This window comes from Protopterus annectens, chromosome 15.part0 (assembly GCF_019279795.1).
Source record: "Protopterus annectens isolate FY-2018-M chromosome 15.part0, PAN1.0, whole genome shotgun sequence".
Taxonomy (NCBI): domain Eukaryota; kingdom Metazoa; phylum Chordata; order Ceratodontiformes; family Protopteridae; genus Protopterus; species Protopterus annectens.
In genome coordinates this window covers 649,254,214-649,273,878 of record NC_056749.1, presented here as the reverse complement: position 1 = coordinate 649,273,878, position 19,665 = coordinate 649,254,214, and the positions used below count along the sequence as shown (strand labels likewise).

The following is a 19,665-nucleotide window of genomic DNA, read 5'->3' as shown; positions in this document are numbered from 1 at the left end:
AAAAGGTAACAAAGTTGTCTACAATTGCTGACAAACTAAAAATACCATAAACAGTCACCAAACTTTTACTGTGATAGCACAACTGTCTTTTTCTTTTGTATACTGTATCACTCATTTTTATTGTTTTGTCTGAATTGCATAATTGTCTTACAGAGCTTTTCTCCCCAGGACTCCATTGGTCCTAATGGACTATCCTGTAAACAAACTGTAAAATAAATAAATAATAAAATACCAAACTGCACTTATTTAGATATTAGCCCAAGGTCTGCACTTAAATTAAACCATCAGTCTAACAAGGGCATTTACTGCCTGCGGCAACATATCAGTTTTGTGCCCCTAGGTCTGTCCACTCTACAGTCACACCACCCTGACACTAGCTATGCCGCCAGCCCTGCACCAAAAATAGCAAATAATTATCTCTGCTGAAATTATAACACTGACATAAAAAGGGATACTCGCCTCATTTTTCATGCTATAAGAGGATCAACTTGGAAGACAGTAAGCTAAATGAACTGGAGAAAAAGCCCCATCAGCATGAATGCTTGCTTGTTTTATGTCCAGCATTACTTAAAATGTATTATTCCTTGAGCCTGTTGCCCTCCAATCTAGCGCTAAAGTTCAATTTTGATGGATGGAATGCAAACAAAACTGGATAAACTGGACAATGAACCAGTCTAATCAATAAGCTTGTTAGAAATATTGCAAAGTCCAAGTCAAATGTACCAGCATACAAACATCTACACCTAAATATTCATTTCAGTCTTTCTATATAGTAAAAAACCTTTGAGCAGTTTCTTAAATGTCTAAAATTTTGTCAAAATGTTATCATCCTAAATCAGTTAAGCTGGCATTTCTATGAACAGAATAGCTATTAGTGCATTCTCTTTTGCATTCATGAAATGTAGCATTGTCACCTCACAGTAAGACGTTGTCCTGTTCGATTCTCAGCTAGAGCGTCTTCTGTGTGGAGACATGCGTGAATGGGTGTACCTTCGTTGAAGGTTGTGCTTCAGGGCCGGCAATTCGGCACGTAAAAATCTACTGCCAATCATTAGCGGACCGGAGTTCCGCTGTGACGACCCCTAACCGAGAAAAGCTGAAAGACACAACAACAACAACAACCACCATTTTGCCAAGAGATCTACATTTAGAAGAAAGGCACTGAATATCCTGAAATGAAAGGACAAAATAGGCATGTGATACTCCATTATTTTCCAAGACTTTCACTGGAATTTATGATACTGACTTTACTATATATGTTATTAGGATGAGCCAAAGTGAGTAACTGTAGTTTACAGAATACTCTTTTTCCAAAGCACAATGAAAGGGATAACTCAATAAAAACAGCAATTATAAAATATGGTCGTAGCAATATAATAAATATGTTGATTGGATGAATGCAATTTGGGCAAATGTACATAAAAGTTGAAAAACACAAGCAATACCTTTCAAGGAGGTTTTTCCTGCTCACTGTGTTGGTATGGCATCTGAGTTGATAACAGTAAATATTGGGTACATTTCCTCAGCATGGAGGTGTGAGGCTTTGGCCCCAAAATAATTTCACCTCTTTTGCTGCCTGATAAATTGTTCAACTGACTAGTTACTTGACTGGCTTTCTTTCATCAAAGTAACTAGACCCAGTAATATCACCTCACCTACATTCCTGAAGCATGCCAAGTATTAATTCATTATTCATAAATCAAGTGCATTCAAGCAACAGGAAATAAAATTTTTTACACTGTGTGCATTACTATTTCAAGCACCTCTGACTGGATTTGCTGTTTATCTGTTAAACATGATTAAGCAAATCATAGTTTGAGCACATCATTTCACTAAGAGCAGATTTCCACAAAAAAAAAAAAAAAAAGGCTGATTTTTTTTCCCCCCTATGGACTGCTCTGGGTCTTACACTTGTTTATGTCTCCCACAACCATGCACATCCAAAATCACTGGCTGTAATACAACTATATCTTTAGAACTGCAAGTTTGCAATTTATGATACCTCAAAAGAGAGTGATTTATTGTATGGCACACTCGCTTCTGCAGTGAGGCTGTAATCCATGTTTACTTGCTACTTTGTAATTTCTGACTAACTCGCAGGTAACTTTAGTTACATGCATACATACATATTCCAGCATTAGTGCAATCTAAATGTTACACGTGAGGGTGCTTGTTTATTCACTGAGGAGTGTTTCCCCCTGGCCACTCTTGTAAAAGGGTTACTGGGCAACTAGATCTTAATCAGTTTGCAAAAAAATATATAATCAGTCTGTGCTATACTAAGTGTATTTCCTGTGGCAAATATTTGTCTGTGAATTTTACTACAGTAGATTTCATTTTGCAGGCAATATTTAATGATTTTTAAAATGCCATTATTTTCTCCAACAGTAGAATGGCCTGTTATTAAAGAGCCATACCATGAAAAGTCAAAGGTTTGTAACTTATCATTCTGCCTACTATCTGCTGAAGTGAACTGAAATTATTCAGTATTCATGTCTGGTATATCTCATAATAATGTATGACAGGCACATGATATATAATATTATTTAGCTATTTTCCCACTGAAAATGAGTGTGTGTAACCATCAAGTCTTGTTTTGGACATCTGGTTTCTTAAGCTGTAATCCAGTGTTACTAGACTGTTCACATTCTGTTGACTGTCATCCGAAATTAAAAACATTAATTTTATTGTGGCATTTTTCTGACTCTCTTTCTCTGTCCTTCCTCAGTAACTGAGTCATTCTGTTTTACCTGTTTCTTTAACATGAGAATTTACGATCTTACCAAGATACAGTATAATTCTAGCTAATTATAATTTCAACTTGAGCTTGTATCTTAGCTGAAGCCACGTCTGTCTCAACTAATTAAAGATGCACAAATTCCATTTCACTTTCTTTCTTTAATAATTCCTTTCCATGTGCATACTTCTCGTACAACAGATGACACTAACAGTATCTTTTCTGTGTGTGTGTATCTATAACGTATGCTAAAGGAAAAAATTCTGACCTTTCACAAACATGGAATTCCTGAACCACCCTGATCCCCAAGCTGGACAAATCATATCCAGGGTAGACCATCAGTAGAGACACATTTATAGTGATGTTTTGATTTTCTCACTTAACCAATTTTAATAGGCATACACATTTATTACCATCCTGAATATTTTGCAGAAACTCCTCTTTGAGAGCCATGGTACGAAATATGATTTATACCAAATGCAAATGTAAAGCTATTAGAAGGCTTCTCCTCAGGCAGCTTAAAATGCACAATGACACCAGAGTTGTCTCAGATGAAGACGGGATGAAATTCATGAATAATCCTTGATGGTTTGGTGGAAAGCTGAGCTATTAAGCATAGAGCCAGCATGGCTTACACCACACAGCACTGTCTGAATACATTAACATTTCAAATTGGTCAATTTGGTCTTGCTTAAACTTTATGGCCCAGGTCCTGCTAATACCTAGTCCATATAACAGCAGCCATTTAGGAAAGGCCTTTTTTGTAGGCTAGCATCAGCCTGCACTACACTGAATGTCCATCTGCTACAATGGTTCACTGTACCAAAGCCTTCAAAGTGGAAAAGATTATCTGTGTCTTGTATTGTAAAACTCTCCTCTACATCCTGCCTGACTGGATAATAAACATAACTGCCCTCTTTTGTAAAAATGTGTAGCAAAGGGGGTAAGCAGGTATGAGTATCAACTCAAAACAGGTCCTCTTAGACACAGTCCATATATATTGTAAAACACTATTAACAAAGGAGAACATTAAAGTGTATGTGACTAGAGTATAATAACAATAACAAATAAAAATAACTGTGGTAATAATTAGTATGGGTGAAAAGGAGTTGCTCAGTGGGAGCAGAGGCAAATACGATATAATCCGTGTACATAGATCAAACAAGTAAGTAGTGGCGATATCATGTGTGCAAAACATTAAAATACTATCAGTAAAATATTAGCCACTGATATTGAGTTATACTAAAAAGAAGTATATGTAAAAGGATGTGTGAAGTATGTGTAACACAACATCACTGAGAAAATGAGGAGGTGAAGAAGAAACTAAGTAAAACAGAGAGTGAAAGGAAAAGTTCCAGTGTAGGATAATAAAGTCACTCAACATTCAGACAATGCATCAAAGTGTTTAATTGTGCTAGAAAATATATTTGTCTTATCTTCTGCTATATGACATTACAAAATTTTTTCTAATAATGCCACTAGCTTTGGGACATCAATGAGCCAAAAGCAACAGTGCAACAGGCCGATTGTACAGTAATGACCTTAAAGCAGTTACTCGTTTGCTAGATGGTACACAATGATACAGATATATGTCGATGATCTCAGATATGTCAATCATCACTAAATAAAGCAGGTGATGTACTAGGTCTGAGGTCTGCAACTAGTATGTACCTGTGGAGTGGTTCTATACCAGAAATGTGAGACATATAACTTCAGGTGTCACAAATATGAACAATAAAATGAGTTGCAAAGTAAAAATAGTGATTCTTCAAAAACTCATTGCACAGTTGTTAAGTATTTTTGCAGGGGAGCTTTTGCATGCTTAAATGAGAGAGTAGTTCTGTCCCCAGATGAGCTATATATAGTAATTCTGGGATTACTGTACTTTGAAGAATGCAAACTCAAAGTTGGTATACATTCACTTGCAATTGTACTTTGTTTCACTATTGTTAAGATCCATATTCTGGTCCTTGCAGTTTCAGCTGCAATCACTCTGGAGCCCATGTGCAGTTCTTTAGTAGCTCATTGATGACCTACAGTCATTTTAAAAATATTGGTATCCTTAACAGTAACATTGTTTTAAAATTAAAAGTCTACGCATTCACCCTAGACACAGGTCATCTCTGAGCAGTCTATACGACACAGAGTAAAGTGACAAGGATTTCAGTCTGTCCACATAACAAAGATCTTGAAGGCCCTACATTTTCTTTGTAAGGAGCCTTTGTGGTTTCTCCAATTGTTGCAGGTGTTTGGAAAAGAATATACCAAAGGGAGCATTGTATTATTGGCCTGATGAGGGAAGAGTACAGGGGGTTATAATCTCTTTTTTTCTCGAGGCAATGCCCTTACTTATGAGATGAGCAATATAAAATGCCCTTAAGCCATGGTGGTACAGGGGTTGCATTGTTACCTCACAGCAAGAGGTTCTCCCATGAGTGCCTTCTGTGTGGAGTCTGCATGTCCTCCCTGCGGTTGAGTGGCCTCCAAAAGACATTCCAAAAGACATGCGTGAATGGGCGTGCCTTTGCTGAAGGTTGGGCATCGGGCTGGCAACTCGGCACCATAAAAAAAAATCTACTGCCAATCATTAGCGGACCGGAGTTCCGCTGTGGAGACCCCTTACCGGGAAAAGACAAACAAACCACTGTGGAGACATGGTAATTGAAGTTAAGGTTGCTGTCGACCTTTGTGCCAGATCTCTCACCATTGACTGTATGCTTAAGGTATTGCTGTCGATGTGGTAGTTTGCAGAAACATCACCCTTGCTGAAGGGGATGATAATGTATTTTTTTTTTGCATTAAGTTTAAGACCATGACTGGCACCAGTCATTAGTCTGTTCAAGGCCTTCCTGCTGGATGCTGACATCAACAGGGGTTTCAATGATCACTCCCAGCTTGGAGTCATCAGCGAACTTTGTCAGCCACAGTCTTTTCATTTTAGCCTGTACTTCAGAGAAGCAGATTCTGAACAGCAGGGGTCCCAGAACTAATCCCTGTGAAATACCACTGCTTACAGGTCTGCTGGAGGAGGTGGAATCCCCTATTTTAACCATATGAGTTCTATCAGTGAGACAGTTTGCAACCCACCTGACAATATATGGGTTAATACCCAGCTGGGTGATTTTTATCAGTAATGCCTGAGTGGGGTACTGTGTCAAAGGCCATGGCTAAGTCTGTGTAGGCTGTATGCACAGATTTGACCTCTAGGGTTTTGGTGACTGTCTTGAAGAAGTTTACCAAGTTTAACAGGCATGATCTCCCCTTGACAAGGCCAAACTGGGTGGGGTCAAGCATTTGGAGATTTCCTACATCTTTAATAAGGTCCATGATGATTTGGTTCCATGGCCTTGCAGATAAGGCTGGTCAGGCTAATGGATCTATAATTCGCATGTTCCATGCATGCATCCCCCTTGTGCAAAGGGATGATAGTAGCTGTTTTCCATTCTGTTGGGACAAAGCCAGTGCTTAGGCTGTGATTGAAAAGTGTGACCAGTGGTGATGCTAACTCCTGCTTTAACCCATGTAGAACACATCCCAAGATGTTGTCTGGTCCCACAGAGGCTGTGTTTTTGCCCTTGAGTGCATTTAAGACCTGCTCCTCAGATATACCAGGTGGGGACAGGTATTAGGAATGCTTTGAGGTATGTGTGGTGGGAAAAGGGGAGTGAAGTTTTTACTGAACCTGCCAGCCAGCAGGTTTGCTATATCCACAGGTTCTGTATATGTAGTACTGTTAACTATCAGTTCAGTGCAAATCTGGGCCTTACTTCTGAGGTTACAGATGTAACTAAAATATGCCTTATGGTTATCCTTAGCTAGGGAAGTTAATTTGGATTTGTAGTTAGCTTTGGAGGACTTCAGAGTCTTATTTGTTTAAGTTGAGGAGGGAGCATTTCCAGTTTTGAGACCATTCCTACCTACTCTTAGACAGCAATTTCCTTCTCCTTTTGTATAGCCTATTAATGGCAGTTGTCTACCAGGCAGGTTTGTTTTTCCTTGAAGATCTTGCTTTGGTTCTATCAGGTACAGCAGAGTCAATACAATTGTACAGGTGCTTGTGTAGAGCATTGGTGTATAACTTAGCACAGCTGTCTGTCCCATCAGTGTGTGTAGGGGGAGGGCTACAAAGCTATTCATGCTGTCATGTAAGAAGCTGTAATTGGCCTTGGAGAAATGTTTTAGTCTAGTTGTTGCTAAGAAGGGAGTCTTGTGTTATAGTTACTTCTAGCGAGACTGATTTGTGGTCAGATCTCACCAGGGATGGCCACATACTAGGGGTGGTGCAATGGCCCCCATGTTGGTCATGTTGGTAAGTACCACAGCCAAGGCGGTTGAGCCCCTTGTGGGTGTGTCAACCAGCTAGTCCAGGGCATTGGAGTTAATGAAGTCCAGGAACCTTTGGGCAAGTGAGTTAGGACACGTATAATTTATCCAGTCAATGGATGGGTAATTAAAGTGACCCAAAACCTGGGTGTTTGGTTATGTCTTGATTGACTCAAGTAGATCAGAATAGGCTGACTGGATGTCCTTACGCATGGACGGGGTCCTGTGGCTGGCAATGATCTGAAGAAGGGTCTTACCTACAGTCAATTACAGCTGAAGTCATTCAAGGGAATTGTGTTGATTAACCAATCTAGAGATGTATTTATCTTTAATGAATATTGATACACCACCTTCTTTAGTTCTCATCCCTTCAGTTTGTGGTCTGAATATGTGGAAGGAAATGTAATCTGGTATAGCTGGGTGGGGTACTCTCCAAAGCCTTAAACCAGGTCTTAGTGACTGCACAAATGTCAGCATCTTCCAAGGTGAGGACTGCTTCCAATGAGTGCAGTTTCTGGTTTAGACTCCTAGTGTTTAGCAGCATAACCCTGAGGTTGTTTTTAGAGGATATTTTTACGTTGGGAATTTTGTTCTTGTGACATTGCATAAAAAAGGCAGTATGGCGGTGGCAAGAGCCTTAGTCAGTAACCAAAATCCTAGGGGTGACAGATGAAGACCATCTCTGGCAAAGCATAGAGGTCTGTTGACCATGTCATCCCAAGCTGATAGATACTGGGTCCCCATTGAATGACACCAGAAACTACGCCAATTGTTGAAGTCAATCATTTGTTGTCTGTATTGAGATGAAGGCTAGGGACATACCTGCCTGAGAGGCAATCAGAGAGCTCAGTCATGTCTCTCTACATAGAGTCCAGTGAGGTACGTCTCAAGTCATTCACACTAACATGGACTATGATGGAGTCATAACAGTGCCTGTTATTGACAGACTTGAGTGCATGTGTGATGTGGTGGATCCTGGCATCTGACAGACAGCTAACAAAGACTTTTTCCTTATCCAGCCTGGTGAGAGGGACATCTGTGTGCCTCACAATTGAGTCGCCTATGATTAAGATGTTTGTTTTTGTGTTATACATTAGGGACTTGATTGCTGAGACACTATGTGATGCATTATGGGTATTATGTTCTGCAGTGGAAGTATCATGTGAATTATGCTTGTGGTTGTGTTTGGGAGGTCTCTGATGTTTAGTTAAGCTTCTGGTAAGTACCTCCACATATTTAGGTTTATTTGTTGTTGGTTTGGTAGGTGCATGAGGTGAGGTGCACATGCTGACAACCTGCTTAGTATCAGATGAACTGACTGGTGAGAAAGAGAGGCTGGATTCTAGGCTCTTGATATAGATGCATCTCACACAAATGAATTTGTGTAGACTAAAATAAGTGGGTTGTCAGTGTTCATGAAGCAATTGCTACATAGCCTCAGAATGTCCATGTCAACCAGGCTGGCTGGAAAAACTGTGGGAAATTGTCCATCCATAATGCTAGGTAAGTTGATGTGGTTAGAAAACAGGGAGAGGTCAGGAAGGACCAGGTAAATTAGAGTACAGGAGAACTGGACAAAAATGTGAAGGGCAAGTGGGTAAGATCTGTGTTGGTACCTCAAGATCTTCACTGAATGTATTATCTGTCAGTGAGGGACAATAATGAACACCAGCAGAGTACTAAGGGAAAATTTGGAGGAAGATGTATTTGTATCTATAACTACTAATGGTGCCCATCGCTACTCAAACCTGTGCAAACACGGTGCTTACGTAGCAAACAAGAGCAAACTGATTTAAACAAATTAAACAATAAAAAGCTCAAAACTGAGCCCTGTCCCAGCAACCTTCAATCAGATGAGTTCTAACTGCACATTCCTGGCACTTGGGTGCAGGGGAATCTTCTCCAAAAAAAGATGGCCTAGTTTAGTGTTCAAGTTATACAAACAGAACTAGATTCAAGTAGGTCTGAATCTAGTCTATGTGACAGCAAACAATGTGCAGCAATTTCAGAAAAAAAAACAGTTCAAATAAGCAGGCACAATAAGCCTTCAACCAGCAACTCCCAGCGCAGAAGGGCAGAGGCTTCCCTCTCCTTCCAGAAGAGTGTAGACCACAAACCTTCTTAATGTAAAATAACTGGTCCGAAGCCCAAGCGCTTAAACCAATACTAAGACTTTTAGAATAACAGACACACTAAGCCTTCAACTAGCAATTCCCAACTTAGAAGGATGTAAGTTACCTACTCTGCCACAAGAGTATAGACTACAAATCTTCTTAATATAAAACAACTGGCTTGAAGCCCAAGTGCTTAAACCAAAACTCAAAGGCTTGGAATAACAGTCATAATTTAATTAGGCTACTAACAAGCAGTAATACATCAGCAGAATAAATAAACAATTTTCACTTTAATACTTTACACAGGTTTAAAGAAGCAGAATAAACAACTGGACTTAATAACCCAACTCAATTCCCCCTTCATTCTCACTAAAATACAACACACCTCTTTTCACTGTTCATCTTGAACTCTATATGAAAGAAAACACCAACTGTACAATTTACTTTCATATTTTTTAGGGATCGTATAAACATATATGTTATTTTCCCATTAATACAGAATTTACCAGATAAACCTTTTTTCTTGAATATAAATCCCTACATCCTCCACAAAATACATATTTCTTTCATTTCTTTAATCAGATTCTCCCACTGCATCATGATTACATAATTTTCCCCAAATTTCATCCCTAGCAAAGACACTTCATTCATTGAAAAATATACACCCCCAGTTTTCACCACTTCACCCAAACCTTTACTTTTATCTTTATTCCAGGTCATTCTCATTTCCTTTAAATATCCATTCAGACAAAACAACACTCCCCTCATCCATATTGTATTCTTAGCAGCTACAAATATATCATCTGTGTATGTCAAAATTATTCAAATCATGACCTCCTTCTACATCACATATCTAGCTTATTTCATTTTATAAGCTACTTCACTCACTATCGCATTCCATACCAGTGCAAACAATATTCCATATTCATAGGACATCCTTGTTTTTATACCACACTTTGGATGTTTCTTTACTCAGTCACCAATTCACTAATATTCCATATTAATAGGACATCCTTGTCTGTATACCACATTTCGCATATTTCTTTACTCAGTCATATTTCTTTACTCAGTCACCAATTCACAAACACTCTCACTCTATTATTTTGATATGCTGACATACACACGTTCTTAAGTCTGTTACCAATTCCATATTTCTCTGTAACATCCCACAAAGCATCACATCCTACTGTATAAAATGCTTTGCTAACATCATCTTCCATGAGTTTCACATCCTCCCTTTTACTTATATCACCCACAATTTCTCTCACAACCAATAACAATTCTTGACATCCCCTCTTTTTTATACCATATATACTTTCTGTCATAACATTCCTCAACCTTCCTCCCACTCTCCTCTGTATTATGCTTATAAAAATGTGTAATCTATATTATTTAGCATGCTAGGTCAACAGTTATTTCATTCTTCTAATCTTTCTTCCATATTAATTTTAATATCCTGCTACATACCTCTTCATACACATACCTTTCCTTCAACCGTTCATTCAGCACAGTTACAAAATACTCTCTTTGTCATTCCATTAATTTTTTTGGATATTCCATACCCTATACCATCTGGGCCTGATACTGAATCAACATTTACTTTCCTTTTCATCCAGTTCACTAATAATAATTTACTTTTCAAATTTTTACTCTTATACATATTTTCAACATGGTGTGCTGCAATACTCATAATATGCTCATGTGTTATTTTTACCTATCCTTTTACATTTTTAATTTTCCTCATTATACTGATATCCTCTCCTTTACTATTTTACCCAAATATGAAGATGCCTCCTCCCTTCTAAATAATACATTTGCGTAAACAATAATGACTTAAATATACAAAAGAAATCCAGAAGAATATTTTCCATATCATATTACTCACCTGTAATATTCTCTAAATACTCTAAGATATTTCCATACATTTTCTCATACTTTACTTTCTCTTTCTTACATCATTCTGCCATTGAAAAGAAAAATACTTTTATACTTCTTTTAAATTCAGTACACCATTCAAACCAGTTTTTGCAGACATCCATCATGGTTATATGATCCTTCCACAACTGCAATACTTCCCACTCTCCAATTTCATCCAATAATTTCTCATTTGTTCTTTTTATTTCTTTTCCTATTTTATTGTACTCCCTTTCTTAAATCACCACCAATCATATTGCTAATTGGGTTGAAAAAATATCAGAAGTGTCTCACCATCTGCTATCCCAAGCTTTCTGATAATACAAAATAATGAATTTTATATCCAAGTGTTCCTCTTCTATAAGTACATTGACATTTGTTCCACACAGCTAATTTACATTTTATCACTTACTGTATTTTTTATATCTTTCCCTTTCTTTTTACATTTCCCCTTAAATCACAATTAAAAGTTCCATGCAATCATAATTCTCATGTTAACTCCCACATAATCTAATATTTAATGAAAAAGATGCTCTCATTCCTTGCTAGTTATATATGCAAATAATACTGTTATTCTATAAACATTTTCTTCTCACTTCACATCCACAACAGTTAACCATCCCATCCTTACCAACCTTACATCTAGTATAGTCACTGTTTTTTTAACACAACACAGCTTCCCCAGAATAATGCCCACTTTATAAATTCCATATTATATTTCCACCTCACATTTTTTGTTTGCAGTCTCTCTTCACTTATCAGGCATCTTACAGCCTCCAATAGAATAACATCAACATCACATTTAGCACACTATTCCAGTATCCCTATCCTTCTTATGCTGTTAATAATATTTGTCACATTTACTGAAAGAAATCTAAAATTGTTGCTTTTCCTTCTTTTTAAAATTTTGGGAAATGTTTTTAAATGTTCATTTTCTTACTTTTATTCTTTCCTCAACTGAATATTTTCCTGTGTTTGCCTACAAATAATCTGATCCTCAGAATCAAATTTCTCACTGGCTAGAACTTCAAAAAAGTATTAGTATCAATCCCTTCTCATGAGCTCGTTTCTGGCATGTAATCTTTCTCCTTCACATTTTTCTTCTTCTACAGTTAATTCTTCACCTAGTTCACCTTCTTTATCATTTTTTTTTTTTAACATAACCTACATTCAGGCACACAAATTATTGCTCTATGTTCTTTCTTGCCATACTGATTACATTGTAACTTGCTGCAATCATTAATTAAATGAAAAAAATTCTCCTAAAAAGAAACATGATTCAGGCTGGCTAGCACATCTTAATGTTCCACTTTGACCAGCCACAACACTTGGCAAGCATTTCACCATGTTTTTTCACATTTTAAGAAACTTCACTGTCTGGAAGAGTTTCAGTATATATAGTTAGTAAATCATTGTATATTATTAAGATCAGATAATGGTAGTAGAAGTAGAAAACTTAAACTTGTCCTAAGTAAAAAAAAAATATAGAATACAATTTGAAATATTATACAGAATAAGTATTCAAAAGTAATCCAAGCAGTGTAGTCAGTTTGTTTCCAGTCGAAAATCCTTTATTAAGCATATAGACAAGTTATCCAAGTAAAACACGAATAACAGAATAATAGCTTCATCACAAACTTTTTAACAATATATATATATATATATATATATATAAATATATATACTTTTTATCATGTATGGGAATGGTTTATTGTGCTGTAAAACACAGCATTTTGGTATACATGTTAACAAATTCACATCCCTTCCCCCATCTGTGTGACATTTGAGCTGGTCCTGCCCTACATAGTAGCTGTCATAATAACATAACCCTTATTTACTTTAAATAAAATTAATAATGATGTGGTACCTCTTATTAACCAGATTATTCAGTCTGTGATTTTATCCAAAACAATATACTACATGGTTGGAAATATATAAACCTTAGATCATTTAGCAATCTAAAAATATATATAAATATATACATATATATTTTGCATGCAAAAAATCAATTGTGCAAACCATATTCTATTTCCATAACCTATTGTTAACAAAGATTGCTTTTGTCCTTCTAGACTTCTACTGGTCTGTGTCCAAAAACCCTAAAAAACTATCTACAAAAATATTATTGCATAATTAGTTGTTGTTATTTGTATTTTCGATTTTTCCCAGTTAGGGTTCCCCAAAGTGGAACTCCGGTCCGCTAATGATTGGCAGTCGATTTTTATGGTGCCGAGTTGCCAGCCTGATGCCCAACCTTCAGCGAAGGCACGCCCATTCACACATCTTTCGGAGGCCACTCGACCGCAGGGAGGACATGCAGACTCCACACAGAAGGCACTCCAGCCGAGAATCGAACAGGAGAACCTCTTGCTGTGAGACAACGCTACCACTGTACCACCGCGGCTACTGCATAATTAGTTAGTAGGTAAATAATTTTAATAGAAGTATATATTTTGTTTCTATCATTCTTTTTTCTTTTTTTCCACTTTATTTGATATGATGTTTAATAACAATATTGCATAATTAGTTAGTATTGTTAATAAACATCATATCAAATAAAGTGGAAAAAAAGAAAAAATAATGATAGAAACAAATATATACTTCTATTAAAATTATTTACCACGGTATTTAAAACTAACTGGAGGAATAAAATAAAATAAAATAAAATAAGTCATGTAAACAATGTGGCAATTTTCTAAGTTCCAGGACACTTTTAAGTGAACAGTAGCAGTTTAGTCCAGGTTCCTGAAATAGTTCAGCTTTAACTGCCACATGAGTTTACATTTTTCCAGCATATTCAGGATGTCTCCTTCAAGATCACCCATGTCTATGCAATCCAGTATCTGGAACTTAAAACTTGTGTGTCTTTTATGCAGAGCAAGGTGTTTGGCAACTGCATTATTTTTACATCCAGAGCATATTTCTGCCAGATGACATGGAATCCTAAGCTTAAGTTTATTTACAGTCTTGTCCACATAAAATGCATCACATCCATTACATTGTGCCCTGTAAATTACTTTTGTAGTGTTACAGTCACCCCTGTACTGGTCTTAATGATTTTCTTATATAAAGGCAATGCAAACTATCACCGTGCTGCATAAATATACAAAATGTACAATTAGCTTTACCTCTTTTAGTGTTTCTCTCATATAGTCCAGGTTTAAGTTCAACAAAACTTCTAATGTTCCTGCTTCGTGTAAACAAAGTAAGGGGCTTCACCTAAGATGTTAATCAGACAAGGATTATCGGTGACAATGTCCCAGTTTTCTTTAATAACATTTTTGATACTGTGATAATCCAAAGTTTATGTCAGACTGCAGCTATTTTTGCATTTGTTATTCTCCATGGAATTTCTTAACATTCTCCTACTGGGGACGTTGAATTTTCAGCTCTGTAATGGTTTCTAGGATGTTTTTTAACATCTGACTTTTGTAGCCTGTCACTAGGAAATCATTCTCTAAATTGTTCAGGTTTCTCAAAAATGGTTCCATCTTGGTGGTAATTCTAGCTAATCTATAGCCCTTTGAGTTCACCACATTTAACTTGCTTTTTGCAGGATGTAGATGTTTACTGTGGAGTAATAAGTTAACCCTCACTGGTTTTCTGAATAGATCAGTTGTAATTCTATTATTTTTGGTGTCCTTGAAAATCTGCATATCTAAGAAAGTGGTTGAAGTATAGCTATGGGAATAAACTTCAGGAAGGGAGGTAAGTGATAAGATCTCCAAGCTGCAAGGTATCACATTCCCACATCATACAAATATGATCAGTAAAGCGCAAATTTCATGTGATATGCTGCATGCAGTCTGTACTGCTCAACAGAAAGTCCTCTTCTCCCTTGCCCAAGGCTATGTTAGCTATGCTGGGAGCCATAGCAGCCCCCATTGCTATACCAGTTTTTTGTTTGTAGTGTTTGCCATTGAAGGCAAAGAAATTAAAGTCCAGTGCAAGATTAATGAGCTTGCTTAACTTTTTGTAGTTGTGCCTGTGTACCTTGATTATGTTTTTTAAAAGATTCCATAGGTGCTGTTATACAGTAATTGTGAGGGAGCACTGTGCACAAGGATTCCATGATGATGGTTAAAAAATACTGTCAGCTTCCACTGTAATATTTTCATTTTCTTCAAAAAATCCATCGAATCTCTTATGTATGACTTATTCTTTTCTGCTAAAGGTTTTAGAAAGTAATCAAGGTAAACCTCCACTTGCTCCCACCAGTCTATAAGGTGGGTCTTCTCTGTTCTTGTGTGGCTCCCTAAATAATTATAAGGATTTTTAGTAATATGTTTTTCTTCCCATAATGTGGAGATTGTGTTCCATAAATCATATGCTCTTTTTATGTTATCCATGGTAAATAACTCATAAAATCTGTTATCCTCCAGCATGTTCTCTATCTTTTGGTTGCAGCTAGTGGCATCAGTCATAAGTATACTGCCTCCCTTGTCTGCCTTCATTATGCACCTGGATTTATCATTGCCTAGCTTGATCAATGTTTTTTCTTTCTCCCTGTGCTAAGTTATAACGTTTTTTCTTAGGAATTTTTTTAAGTAGTTTCCTGATACTCATCAAACATTTCACTTCGAATGTAGCTAATGTTTGATGTAGTGGTGGACAGTAGCTGCTAGGCCTTTCTGAACCAGTCAGGAGGTAATGGAGCTAGTTTTTGGGAGGTAATGAGAATTAGTTTCCTGTTACTCAGTCTTTGAAGGACTGTCAAAATATCTTCTTAAAGGTATAATTTTAAAATTGGTCATGAATGTCGTACCTCCTACATTCCCACATCACTGGCATGTACTATTACGTGAAGCTGAGAGGTGATTATTTGGGAGTTTGCTGATTTACAGGAAGAAAAATGTGAAGAAAGGACTGATCCTTGAGATACGTCTTTGGATAGAGTTGTCAGATGTGAACTGGAAGAGTTTAATTTCACTATGAATTTATGAGTAAAAAGGAACAGAATGTTGGCTTCTGACATTAATCCTATAACAGGACAAGCTGTTGGTCAAACAAGACAAAACACTTTTCTACAGTCAATAAATACATCTCCAGAAAGTTAGCATTTGATTATGTTAGTTGGAATGTCATCAGTTAATGTCCACAGAGCTCTCATTCTACTCCAGCCAGACCAGTGTCCATGCTCATTAATGGGGAGGCGTCCAATCATTTGTGAATTCAGAAATTTAACTTAGAGCTAGTCCTTTTAAAATTTTTCCTAAAGATTGTAGGAGCGAGACTGGTCGAAGTCAGACAGAGGATTTAGTTAAGTAACTTTTGGAATGTGTTTTATACTAAATCAGACAGAGAGTTTGGTTAGGTAACTTTTAGAATGTGTTTTACATTAAGTCAAACAAGGGATTTGGTTAGGTAACTTTTGGAATGTGTTTTATACTAATCAGGGGATTTAGTTAGGCAATTTTTGGAATGTGTTTTATAACGTGTTACTATGCAGAACGAAAGCAACTGCGACATGAATAGAGACTGTAAATCTGTTTGTGTAGATGTTTGACTTTCAAGTCTCAATACATTCTCTGCAAACACTTAATCTCTTACTAAAGTATGTTGCTCCTTAGGCATTCTATTAGTTTTTACCGTCATTGTCCTGGAGCCATGTACCTCCTGACTCCATGGCATTAGTACAAGACGTATTTTGACTGTGAATAATGATTGTGTGTGAGTAAATTATTTCTTCTTGTGTCTGTGCTTGGAATCTGTTGTATTGCCTACGAGGTATGCAGATATACAAGGTAAATATGAATATAATACACTAAGATGTAAACATGTATATTAACATTTTGCACATCAGAGTACTTGTAGAATGCATTTCTCATGTGTTAGGATAGTATATCAGACTACAGATACATAAATTATTATTAGATCTTGTTACACAGTATTACTAATAAATGCAATTTAAAAGTACTTACTTGCCCATAAAATGCTACTCTAAAATATGTCCCAAGCAGCCTTTTTCCAGAATGCATGACATCCAAAATTTTGGTGTAAGCACCATGCAATTTTCTATACAAATCTGTGAGTTTCTGAAAAGAACAAGATTTAAGCTGCTGTCAATACCATTTTGAAAGGAATGGAAAGTAAACATATTCCTTCTATGAGTTTATGTTCTTAAATCGTATATTAAGTAGCTATACTGTATTATGATGATATAGTGAACTGCTCCAACAGCTGTTGTGTGTCATGATTTCACATGAGCTAAGGAAAACATACCAGCATACAAGTTCCATACTCCAATCTGTGCTCAAACCTACAGTTAATGCAGTCACACCAACAAGATTGATGCAGTCCAAATGTATGTCTTTATTGAAGAAAATCTACCAAAGACAGATGGAAAGGAAACAAATAAGGACAAATCATAAATCAGCTTTGGTGGTCAAAATACCTTTAGTATAACCGAACATCAACCACTGGTTGGCTGGTTTAATTAATATGCTAGGACCGTGTGTTTAGTTCCCAAATATCAGTTTTACAAAATGTCTGTTTTCCCTAATAAATACTGCATAAGTAATACTCTAATAAACAGCAAAATTATTATATGAACATAAATCGTATTATAAAAAAGCACTAGTAATCTTACAAGTTTAATTTCAAATTAATGCATGTAATAACAAGGATATATATCATCAAAACACAACACCAATACATTTCATGCAAATATGTGATAAAATGTACATTCAGCCCTTATAGGTTCATAGGTGCATAGGTGATTACTAGGCTAATGACCACAAGGGCCTTTTTAAGCCTAGCCATGCATCCCAAATCTCTGACAAGTACTGATACCCTTGATAAGTGTAAGCATGGGCCTGGGAGATGAACCATTTATAGGTTACCTGTGTCCATTAGAGACATAGGTGCCAAACCAGGGATGAATTTCCAGTTTCCCATCCAATTGTCCAAGTTGCACTTGAATTGAGTTAGGGAGGAACTCTGCTTCACAAGGATGAGGAGCCTGTTCCATAGACAGGGTAGTCTCTGGGATACATACCTATCTCTCCAGCAGGTCCTATTTATATCACAGGCAAGGTTTAGGTCTTTAGAATGGGGAATTCTGGAGCTGTTTGTTCTGTGGATATGCAAGAGGTTCATCAGAGTGGGGTCTGACAATTCCCTGTATGCTAGGCATAGATCTCCCCTGAAAAGCTTGTAGGAGACAGAATACAGGGATAGGGCCTTGAGGCAGTCTGAATAGGATATTTTACTTATGCCCTGTATTCTTTTAGTGAAGAACCATTGTGGACTTTCCAGTTGTTGGATATGCCTGGTTAGGTACATACCAAAGGGGGCTTTGTACTCAATGACAGGTCTGATGAATGCCGAATACAGTGGAACAATGACTTCCTTGGACTTGGATGACATACCTTTGTTTATAAGTTACGCAACATAGAATGATTTCCTCACCACTGTAGACACATGATGGTCAAAGGCTAGATTACTATCTGTGTGTGTCCCTAAGTCCCTGACTACTGAGTCAGCCCTAAGGGGTGTGTTGTCAATATGATAGTTACCAGGGATGAATGACTTCCCAAAGGATACTATTATGCATTTCTTGGCATTTAGTTTTAGTCCATGACTCTGACACCAGTTGTTTGTCTGTATCAGCCCCACCTGAAGAACATTTATATCAGTGTGAGATTCAATGACAGCTCCTAATTTGCAATCATCTGCAAATTTAGTCAGCCAGAGACCACTGACATTGGCCTTGACTTTTGAGAAGTAAATTCCAAAAAGAGTGGTCCAAGGACTGATCCCTGAGGGACTTCACTTGTGACTGGCGTCTTTGTAGAGGTGGACTCCCCAATTCTTTATGTAAACAATCTTTTCTCTTTATTTGAAAGTACATCTTACCACCCATTTTTTAAGGACCTATATTTGTTATCCTGACAAAGCCTTTACACATAAAACTGCATCAGCATATGCTTGCATAGTTGTATAGTACATGTCTGGTATTTTTTGCGGGTCTATATTAGATAATCAAACTTTTGAAAGTTCGACTGTCATATGGTCAACATCATATGATCGAACTTTCAAAAGTTCGAATATCTAATAAAAAAAAAAACTACACAAAACTTGTAACTGAACATTTTAAGCAGGGGGCAAGCCCCCCTCCACCCCCCACACCCCACTCTTTAAATACACCAACTCCGAGATCGCACTACAGTGCAGAAAAGGGAAATCTTCCCATTCCGTGCTGTATGGAGATCTCCGTTACAATGTTCAAACATTCAAAAATCCGATCATATGGTGTCAACCATATGACACTCAAAATTTTGAATGTTCGAACATTCAATATAGACCCTTTTTTGCATGTGATATCACTCAGATGTAACGAAATGTATAGTTTAAATATCCTGGGTATTTTTACACAATGCAAAAGAGATCATTACTAAGAGGTTGCAATAAATGTAAGGCATTCCTATGATGTAGATTAATGTCATACTGTGACAAGATGGTGACTAATTAGGTCTACTGTGCTTCTGTTACAGCATCCAGTGCAAATGCACTTCCCATTGAAAGAAACTACATTCCTGAACTTTCTCAAACCACTTCTTATAGATAGCAACAAAG

At 37.0% G+C, this 19,665-nt stretch overlaps 1 protein-coding gene across 1 annotated transcript in view; it reads right to left on the bottom strand.

Annotated features, from left to right (window-relative positions):
- The window catches only part of DOCK11 (dedicator of cytokinesis 11), a 1,858,863-nt gene that overhangs the window by 324,012 nt on the left and 1,515,186 nt on the right, over positions 1 to 19,665 (bottom strand). The window contains exon 47 of the mRNA XM_044057487.1: positions 17,010 to 17,123. Coding sequence (XP_043913422.1) covers positions 17,010 to 17,123 — 114 coding nt within the window. The remainder of the gene's footprint in view (positions 1 to 17,009; positions 17,124 to 19,665) is intronic.